This window comes from Nannospalax galili, unplaced genomic scaffold, assembly GCF_000622305.1.
Source record: "Nannospalax galili isolate Female #2095 unplaced genomic scaffold, S.galili_v1.0 scaffold1250, whole genome shotgun sequence".
Lineage (NCBI taxonomy): Eukaryota > Metazoa > Chordata > Mammalia > Rodentia > Spalacidae > Nannospalax > Nannospalax galili.
In genome coordinates, this window is record NW_008328704.1 from 640,777 (window position 1) to 651,437 (window position 10,661).

Genomic DNA, 10,661 nt, shown 5'->3' on the forward strand with positions numbered 1-10,661 from the left:
CACTTCTAAGGGATCCAACACCCTCATCTGACCTCTGCGGGTACTGCACAACACAGGTGCATTTACATACATGCAGGCAAAAACATACAAATAAAATAAAAATAAATTAAAATTAAAAAACGAAGACAGGGTCTCACGTAGCTCAATTTGGCCTTGAACTCCTAATATCCTCCTGCCTTTTTTATTTTATGTGTATGTGTGTCATACAATGCCCACAGAGGTCAGAAGAGGCTGTCGGATCCCCAGGAACTGGAGTTATGGATAGTTATTAGCTGCCATGTGGGTGCTGGGATTCGAACCCGGGTCTTCTGCAAGAATAGCCCATGTTCTTAACTGCTGAGCCATCTCTCCAGCCCCATACCCTCCTGCTTTTATCTCCCAAGTGCAAGGATTCTGGTGTGCTTCTCCAGACCTGGTCAGTTACTTGGCTTTGTGCTGGAGTTTCAGTCTTAGCAGTCAGCTTTGAGCCAGAAGGCCCAAGGCCTCACTTCCTGTTGCCCAGTGAGCGCTGAAAGCTCAAAGTCCTGATGCCCAGTGAGTGCTGAAAGCTCAAAGTCCTGATGCCCAGTGAGCGCTGAAAGCTCAAAGTCCTGAGTTCCTGATCGTGACCTTGGCCAAGGGGTAGCTCTGAGCTGTGTCCTCTTCTGTTCTTCGTGACTTCACTGTCAGCTTTTGGCCCCTGGGTATTCCTTTACTTTCTTTAGAGCTCAGCACTGTTTTTACAGTATATTTTAAATTATCCACTGTATGAGCCAAGTATTTTATAGCTGGAGGGTGTTTAGGAATATTTAATCCACTGCTAGAAGCAGAAGTCTCTCGTTACAGTTTGGCAGTTTTAGTGCCTTGAGTTATGGAGGGATGAGGAGGTGATAGAAGATCTGGTAAGAGCTGAAGCCATGCTTATTGAAGTTCATGTGTCTTGCAGTGTTTGCACTTGGAGACGCTTCTCTTTGGTTTGCTGTTCAGTGCTGGGGCCAGCTGTTCTTTCAGCCTTCTTTTCCTGCGTCTCCTGTTGACGGCAGCTGAAAGTTTGCCAAATGTTCTGCCACCTCCTGTTTTCTAAGGCTGGATCTGATTTAGTGCCACAGGGGTGATACACAGTGCTTCTGTGAATGGCTTCTGAGAGGTAACATCCCTTAGCCACCAGTCATGTCAAGTTATAGGACACCAAATAGAGTTGGTACAGCCCTTTTGGAAATTAGTCCATCAGCACCCTTGGAACAGAAAGGGGCTACTCCTGGGAAACCATCCTACCGGAGGAAAAGCACCCAACATCTGTTTGATTTTTTTTTTTTTTTTTTTTTTTGAAGCAGGGTCTCCCTGTAAGCCCCAGCTGTACTGGAACTCACTATGTATACCAGGCTGGCCTTGAACTCACAGAGATCTGCCTGCCTCTGCCTCCCAAGTGCTGGGACTACAGGCATGTGCCACCATACCCGGCTATCTGTTTGTTTTTAAGAGCAGTGACTGCTCTTCCAGAGGACCCAGGTTCAATTATTTTCAGCACCCACCTGAGGCTAATTGCATAGCTCCAGGGTGTTCTTCATCTGCAGAAGCCAGAAGATGGCACATTTGCCCTTCAGGGCATGGTGCACCTGCCTCCCTGGGGAATGCAAAGCCAGGTGTGGTGGCCTATACCTATAATGTCAGCACTCAGCTATGAGGCTATATACTGAGACATGGTATCTAAAAAAAAAAAAAATCAAACAATGAGGATTATGCATGAAGACTGAGTGGTTGTGAAGCAGTGACCACCCATCCATGTCTGCGTACATGTGTGTGAGCCGCGTAGATCATTGTAGATGGAACACTGAACACACCACTGAGGAGAGGTAGAGGTCGGCCACACAGAAGGAACAGGAGGGCTAACATCAATACCCAGGTGAGCACAGGATGTGTTCACATGTGAATCAGATGGTATATAGTTATATATCAAAGCTTTTAAAATAAAGGGGTAATAGAAATTAAATTACAGTATTTGCACTGATGTTTTTGATGCCAGGAAACAAAGAATTCTGATCTCTTAAAATTGGAAACTTAGCTGGGCGTGGTGTCCTTAGTCCTAGCACTTGGGAGGCAGAGGCAGGCGGATCTTTGTGAGTTCGAATCCAGCCTGGTCTACATAGTGAGTTCCAGGACAGCTGGGGCTGGGCTACAGGAAGACCCTGTTTCAGAAAAAACAAAAACCAGAAACTAACTTACTTTGGCCTTTAAGACCATGGCATTTGCATTTTGCAGCTGTCAGAGCCCACATTTCCAGGCTGCTCTGTGTGGCTTGGGTCTGGAGGAGAGGATGGCATTGATGCTTTGTCATTTGAACAGGCATGGCGATCTGCTGTTCCTGTTTCCCTCGAGCCTTGCTGGACCCTCATCTGAAATGGAGACATCCACCTCACTGGGGTTAAAGGCCTTCAGTGCTCCTAATGTAGTTGAAGATGAGATTGATCAATACCTCAGCAAGCAAGATGGGAAGATTTATAGGAGCCGAGACCCACAGCTGTAAGTGTTCCATAAGGCTCCTGCCTGTGTTGATCTTCAGGGGATTGTCTTAGCGCTGGGTGTGGTGGGTTCATACCTGTAATCTCAGCACGTGGGAAGCAGAGGTGGGAAGATTATTGCAAGTTCAAGGCTTGCCTGGCTTACATAATGAGCTCAGGCCAACCAGAAGACCCTGTCTCAAAAAAAGTAATATTTAAACAAGTTCCATGTTAATAAGGATTTGGTAAAGATCTGAAGCTTTTGAGTTTGGCCATCTGGATTCACACTGTTAACATTTTCATTTATCTTGGCACTTTATTAGTTAAAACTTTAAAGCAGATTCAAAGTGGTGTATGGTGGCACATGCTTTTAATCCTGGGAGGCAGAGGCAGGAGGATCTCTGTGAGTTCAAGGTCAGCCTGATCTGCATAGTGAGTTCTGGGGCGACAGGGAGACCCTGACTCAAAAAAGACGAAAAAAAAAAAAACCCCAGATTCCACATCAGTGTTTAGGAATACATGGATACTAAGAAATTTGACACAGATGTCTAGGGGGGCTAGAGAGATGACTCAGTGTTTAAGAGCACTGACTGCTCTTGCAGAGGACTCTTCTTTGCCTCCCAGCACCTCCATGGTAACTGACAACCATCTGTACCTCCAGTTCTAGGAGATCCGATGCCTTTTTCTGACCTCCGAGGCTGAGGGCATTGCACAATACAGGTGTACTTATACACTTGCAGGCAATACATTCATACATATTAGATAGATAGATAGATAGATAGATAGATAGATAGATAGATAGATAAATAGATAAATAGATAAATAGATAAATAAATAGATAATAAAAATAATGTTGTCTAGGGGCAGATAGGGACTTAAACCAAGTATCTATCTTGAAAAGCCTTGAGATACAGGTCCCCTCCCACCAGACAGAGATGGGAGGAGTAGAAAGGGTGGATGATGGTTGTCACCAGTACAAGGGCTTGCTCTGGCCTCACTAACAATAGAATGACTTGGTATTGAGTACTATGGGTACGTCTAGCCCTCCAGTGAAAGTCTGATTTTCAGAAGCTATACTCCTTTGAATAAACACTTTGAACTGGGTTATATAAAATGCTAGTGCATATGTGCTTTCCTTTATTTTGGAATTTTCTTTTTTGTATGTTCTTTTTTGGGGGTGGTCTTTTTGAGACAGGGTCTCTCTGTAGCCCCAGCTGTCCTGGAACTCACTACGTAGACCAGGCTGGCCTTGAACTCACAGAGATCTGCCTGCCTCTGCCTCCTGAGTGCTGGGATTAAAGGCATGCGCCACCACGCTCAGCTTTCATTTTTTTTAGTTTTTTGAGACAGGGTCTCCCTGTGGCCTCAGCTGACATGGAACTTCCTATGTAGATGAGGCTGTCCTAGATCTCATAGAGATCTGTTTGCCTGTGCTTCCCAAGTGCTGATATTAAAAAGCATGCACTGCCATGCCTGGCCTGGGTTTTTCCGATAAAAAAAAACTAGAAATGCCGGGCATGGTGACGCGTACCTTTAATCCCAGCACTTGGGAGGCAGAGGCAGGCGGATCTCTGAGAGTTCGAGGCCAGCCTGGTCTACATAGTTCCAGGACAGCTGAGGCTACAGGGAGACCCTGTCTCAAAAAGACTGAAAAAAAAAAAAAACAAAAAAAACAAAACTAGAAACATCTGAATTTATACCCAGTAGGGTGAGATTATGTGAGTTGAAGGCTGTTTGTTTCTGCAGTGAGTCTTGCTTTTTTTTAAAGGGTATCCCTCTAAATGTGACAGGTGCTGAGCCTGAGATACTGGCATTCCAAGTGCTACATCAGCAACTTTTACACCTCAGATGAAATAGCCACAAAAGCTGTTTGGCTGAAGTGGCTGGAGCCACTGGGACTCCTCCTGTTTCCTTTCCTGGACTCTGCGCTTTTTCACCATGACCTGGGTCTTCATGGCTTTATGAGCAATCTTTTGTTTTTTTCTTAATATTTTCTTTATTTTTATTGTATGTGTGAGTGTATTGCCTGTGTAGGTAAGTGCACCTGTGTCATGCAGTGCCTGCGGGGGACAGAAGAGGCTGTCGGATCCCCTGGAACTGGAGTTATGGACAGTTGTTAGCTGCCATGTGGGTGCTGGGATTCAAACCTGGGTCTTCTGCAAGAATAGCCAGTGTTCTTAACCGCTAAGCCATCTCTCCAGCCCCTGTTAGCCATCTTTTAGAGTGTGTGTCCACAGAAGTGTTAGCTCTGCTCTTCAGAAATAAACCATGCTGATGTAGGAGTTAAGAGTCCATCACTTTCTGTGATTAGGACTCAACCACGTCTAAGAGTTCTGACCCCATTTGAACCTTAGAGGCACTGCAGTTGGGTCTTCCTACTGACCCCACTGCTGCCCTCATAAACTAAGCACTCTCTGCATTTTGTTGTGTATGCTGAGCTTTCAAGGCATCTGTTGAAGATATCCCAGACCCCTAGATCCTGGATCCTTGGTGTCTTTAGTGTTTGTTTCCAGAATGTGCTTGAAGTACATGCTCATGCTCCAAACCTGGTTCTTTGTGCAGCACTTTTGGGTTTTTGGGTTTTGCCCCATTGTGCTTTTTTTTGGTCTTTTTGAGACAGGGTCTCCCTGTAGCCCCAGCTGTCCTGGAACTCACTATATAGACCAGGCTGGACTTGAATTCACAGAGATCCGCCTGCCTCTGCCTCCCGAGTGCTGGGATTAAAGGTATGCGCTACCACACCAGCTGTGCTTTTTTTTTTTTTTTTGAGCATTAGAAAATTATTTTTATTTTTTGTATTTTTTTTGACTCACTATATAGACCAGGCTGGACTTGAATTCACAGAGATCCGCCTGCCTCTGCCTCCCGAGTGCTGGGATTAAAGGTATGCGCTACCACACCAGCTGTGCTTTTTTTTTTTTTTGAGCATTAGACAATTATTTTTATTTTCTGTATTTTGTCTGCACGTATGTAAGTGCACCCATGCCCAGAGTCCAGAAGAGGGCATCAGATCCCCTGGAATTGGATGCTGCCATGTGGGTGCTCAGAACCAAATCCAGGTCCTCTACAGGAGCAGCCAGTGCTCTCAACCTCTGAGCATCTCTCCAGCGCCCACTTCACATTTCTATTTAACTTGACTGGTCAGGTTTTCCCTTCGCTTTCTTCCTTCTCTCCCTTTCCACTCCCGTCCGTTCCTATTTCCTCTTCTCCTTTCACCTCTCTATGAGACAGGTTTCTGTTTGTGTAGCCCTAGTTGACCTGTATAGGCCAAACTGGCCTTGAATTTCTTGAATCTTTCTGCCTCTGTCTCCTGAGTGGTGGGATTAGAGGTGTGTGTTATCATAGGTGTGTGTGTTATCATAGGTGTGTGTTATCTGATCCATAACAGAATACCAAAGTATTATATTTGGTATATGGGAACATTCATCCATGTGTCATCTAAAATAATTGCTCATCAGTAGGGAAACATTAAAATAAGATGTATATTTTCAATATCGAAAATGTTGGGGAGCAACAGAAAAGTAACATTTGTGTCCCTGTACCTTTCTCCTGCTCTGTGCTGTCTCAGATGCCGCCATGGCCCCTTGGGGAAGTGTGTGCACTGTGTCCCACTGGAGGTAAGTATATGTAGAGGGAGTTTCTGGCCAGGTGGTATGGTTGATTGCTGATGACAGCTGCATAAGCACTTTCTGATCCTTGAACTGGGGTGTTGTGGCTAAAAGAACTCATCTGTTTATTGCCCTGGGCCTTATAGTCCCACTAGTGCAAGTGGCACAAAGCAGCTGAGGCCTATTTATGGGAGTGACCTTCTGGGTGGATTATGATGGTGAGGCATTTGTGCTGCTCCCTAAATAATCTTTTAACATCTGACACATAACTGGGTCTGTCAGTTTCTGCTTGTCAACAGTTTTGATTTACCATGTCTGAATCATAGGTCTCTTGTTGATTTGTTCTGGTAAGATCAGAGAGTTACCCTAGTACCATCACTTACTTGTGCATGTTTTGGCAGCCTTTCGATGAGGACTATCTGAACCACCTGGAGCCTCCAGTGAAGCACATGTCCTTCCATGCATACATCCGGAAGCTGACTGGAGGGGCTGACAAGTAAGCAGACACTGGGCATGGGGAACAGAGCAGGTGAGAAAACATTGGAATCCTGCATTTTGCCTATTTAGAAGCAGGAGAGGAGAGTCTGTGGTAGACATTGCTGCACAACCATAGTGCAGAGAATACTATAGGTAGAGACCTCATGGACCTTTTAATGTATGGTGGTGGCCTGTTGAATCTGTGCGTCTCAGCCATCCTCTGCTTTTCTGTAAAGCATCCTCCCTGTGATCTCAGCTCACCCATTTTTTAGCTCCTGCCCACCCTTCTCTCCAGGAGTCTCCCTCTTTGTCAACTTTATTTTTACAACTGTACTAAGGGCTGAAGTCAGCATTGTCCATGGCTTTTGCTCTGGCCTCGGGCTGCAGTTAACAGACTTGGTCAGGCAGGCAGTTGACTGTAACCTCCTCTTTTCTCCTGAATGTGTGTAGTAGCAGCAGTGAGCAGAAAGGGGTGAACTGAAAATTGTTTTTTTCCCTCAAGACATAGTCTTGCTCTTTAGCCTAGACTGGACTTAAACTTGAGATCCTCTTGCCTCAGCTTCCTGAGTTCTGGGACTACAGGTGTGCACTGTGGCTCCTAGATGCATTTTGACTGGTGTTAAAAGCTTGTCTGTTCAGCTCCTTTTATGCACACCTCACCAGAGAGTAGCAGACTTTACTGTAGCCTTGTAATTCCTGTCACTGTGACAAGAGAAGATCACGCTGAATCCAAGTCAGCAGCTTTTTGTTCAAAAAAGCTTGCCTGATTGTAACTTTTTTCTGACAACCTGCTGACATCCTAAAATGGTTTTTAAAATGTTAGACCCGGAGAAAAAATCGTACCAGAGACACATTCTTGCCTGTCAGCATGGAAAGCTATGGGTTCTCTAGTCTAGGGAGTAGGTAGAAATTGACTGCAGGGAGGAGGAGCCTGCTCATTCTCTGCATCTGAGTCAAGGAACGAAACCTCTATGAGGCATGTAGTTGGACATGATTCTGTGCAAAGCCTAGGGCAAACGTGTTGCCTAGGGCTCTTAGATGCCAGTGTGTCCTTGGCTTGTGAGAGTATAAGTGTGAGGCGTATGGTGTTAATCCACCTCAGGTTAGCTGTTTCACAATATATAAATATTTTGAGTCATCAGGAACACCAAAAAAATAATTTTTTTTTGCAGAACAGAATGTCATATTGTCTGTCACTTATGTCTCAGTTAAATCAAGAATCGAAAACAATAAGAAAATAGGGACTAGTGGCTCAGTAGGTAAAGGTGCTTGCGGCTTAGTCTGAGGACCTGAGTTAAATTGGTCCGGCATTGTGGAAGGAGAGAAGCAACTCCCTCAAGTTATCCTCTGATCTCCACATGTGCATGTACAGGCACACACTGTAAATAAAATGTAATATAAAATTTTTTTAAAAAAGAAAAGGGAGTTGTCTTAATTTGTTCTTCATTGCTGTGACAAAATACTCTGATCACTACCAACTTGGGGAGGAAAGGGTTTATTCAGCTTACATCTCCCAGGCCACAGTTCATCAGGGAGCCCAAGGTAGGAACTCAGGGCAGGAACCTAGAGGCAGGACCTGGAGCACAGGCCATGGAGGAACGCTGTTTACTGGCTTGTTCCCCAGCCCGTGCTCAGCCTGCTTTCTTATGCAACACAGGCCCACCTGTCCAGGGGTGGCACCACCCATAGTGGGCTGGGCCCTCCCACATCACTCATCAAGAAGATGCCTCTCAGACATGGCCACAGGCCAGTCCAATAGAGGCAATTCCCCAACTGAGGCTCCCTCAACCCAGGTGTGTCAGGTTGACACTAATTGTGCAGAATCCCCAAGTTGAGTGCTGGCTCAGAACTTCCGTGATAATGCCACACAGTGCTTTTTCCTTTAGCTAAAACCAGATAGCATAAATTACTATTCTGTATCTTAATCAGGTTTGTCCTACAAATAAGGATATTTTATGAATGAGTAGGTACTTAGATAATCATATTAATAGTTACTGGAAAGAGGAAATTAAGTTTCCTCTTAGTGGAACAGATTAGATCAGTAGATACTCAGCAGTGTGATTGAAAACCCTCATGGATGTTGGGGAAGAGATGAGAGCAAAAACTGTGTTTCTGTAGAAAGAGAGTCATGTGTCTCAGTGCAGGACAGTGCTGGACTGTAGAAGGTGGGGGACTTTAAACCTCCACTAGAGTGGTTTCAGTACATTACCCTCACACTTGGCCTTTTGGAGCACTGTCCAGTGGGTGACGTCCTCTCTCACAGCCTTCCAGTCCCCTGCCTGACTCTCCCTTTCCATGTTTAACTCTGTTGCTTGTCTTCTCCTTCAGGGGGAAGTTTGTTGCCTTGGAGAACATCAGCTGCAAGATTAAGTCAGGGTGTGAGGGACACCTCCCATGGCCCAATGGCATCTGCACCAAATGCCAGCCTAGTGCCATCACGCTGAACAGACAGGTGAGGCCTGAGATTTGTTCTCATGGCTGAGAAGTAGATGTGTCTTGTAGAAGTGCTGGCAGCCCTGTGAAGAACGCAGACTCTCTTCTGTGGCAGTCATGACTGAAGATATGATTGGTTAAGTTCTTGGTTCTTGCAGGGCTGGGGCTTGAGTTTCAGCTCTGTTTGTTCAGTTCGTATATAGTCAAGATTTTCTTCTAAAATTTAGTTTTGTTGGGCTGGAGAGATGGCTCAGTGGCTAACAGCACTGGTTACTCTCAGAGGACCAGGTTTGATTACCAGCACCCACATGGTGGCTAACAACAGTCTGTAACTCTGGTTCCAGGGGATCTGACACCCTCTTCTGACCTCCACAGGTATTGGGTGACATGGGTGCACTTACTTGCAGGCAATATACTCATACACATAAAATCAATAAGCTGGGCATGGTGGCACATGCCTTTAATCCCAGCACTCAGGAGGCTGAGGCAGGCAGGTCTCTGAGTTCAAGGCCAACCTGGTCTACATAGTGAGTTCCAGGACAGCTGGGGCTACAGGGAGACCCTGTCTCTAAAAGATATATACATACATAAATAAAAATTTTAAAAATTTATTTTTATTGTTTTGAAGGTGGATTTTTTTGGACATTTTTTAAATGCTTAGTGGTTGTGACTTTGCCTTTAAGAAACCATATTTTTTTTGAAGCCAGGCATGGTGTTGCATGCCTTTAATCCCAGCACTAGGGAGGCAGAGGTAGATGGATCCCTGGGATCAAGTCTAGCCTGGTCTATATAGTGAGTTCTAAGCTAGCTGTGACTACAGGGAGACCCCATCTCAAAAAGACAAAAAAAAAAAAAAAGAAACTGGAGTCTGGAGTTTGGGACTGGAGAGGTGGCTTGTGGGAAGAGCGTTGTTGTTCTTCAGAGGACTCAGGTTGGATTCCCAGCGCCCACATAGTGACTCCATTGCTCTCTTTGAGCCTTCATGGGCACTACACACATAACAGTAAATGAGCCGGCAATCAAAGCACTTGTACAAATAAAAATAAATTAATGTTTTTTTTTTTAATTTGCCTTTTTGAGACAGGTTCTCCCTGAAGCCCCAGCTGTCCTGGAACTCACTATGTAGACCAGGCTGGCCTTGAACTCACAGAGATCCACCTGCCTCTGCCTCCTGAGTGCTGGGATTAAAGGTGTGCGCCACCATGCCTGGCATAAATCATTTTTTTAAAAAAAGAAACTATTTTTTGGAAACTGGAACAGAGACTTCTAGACCTACCAAGACCCTGCTTGTTACCATGATATAGGTGACACTGCATTTTTCCCTGCCTCTGTCTGTCATGTCTGGTTCTTTAGAGAGCCCTGTAGATGCATTAGAATCCAATCTTCCTTCCTCTGTCCTTTCTGACTCCCCCCCCCCCCCCGCTTATTAAATTATTTTTATTTTATGTGTATGAGTATTTTGCCTGCAAGATGTATAAGTGCACCTGTATGTGCAATGCCTGTGGAGGCCATAAGAGGGAGTTAAATCCCCTGGTTGGGTGGGTGGTGTGTGTGTGTGTGTGTAACTGGAGTTAACAGACTATTGTTAGCCACCAAGAGGGAGTCAAATCCCCTGGGGTGTGTGTGTGTGTGTGTGTGTGTGTGTGTATGTGTATGTGTGTGTGTG

The 10,661-nt window shown here is 45.2% G+C and overlaps 1 protein-coding gene across 3 annotated transcripts in view; it reads left to right on the plus strand.

Moving 5' to 3' along the window:
• Nploc4 (NPL4 homolog, ubiquitin recognition factor) overlaps positions 1-10,661 on the plus strand; it is a 57,741-nt gene that overhangs the window by 11,812 nt on the left and 35,268 nt on the right. For 2 of the 3 annotated variants that reach the window (XM_008828590.2, XM_029561218.1), the window contains exons 4-7: positions 2,323-2,499; positions 6,046-6,094; positions 6,487-6,581; positions 8,891-9,014. In XM_008828590.2, coding sequence (XP_008826812.1) covers positions 2,323-2,499; positions 6,046-6,094; positions 6,487-6,581; positions 8,891-9,014 — 445 coding nt within the window. Of the gene's footprint in view, positions 1-984; positions 1,127-2,322; positions 2,500-6,045; positions 6,095-6,486; positions 6,582-8,890; positions 9,015-10,661 lie in introns of those variants that run through there. The other variant, XM_029561223.1, reaches the window with a different exon arrangement.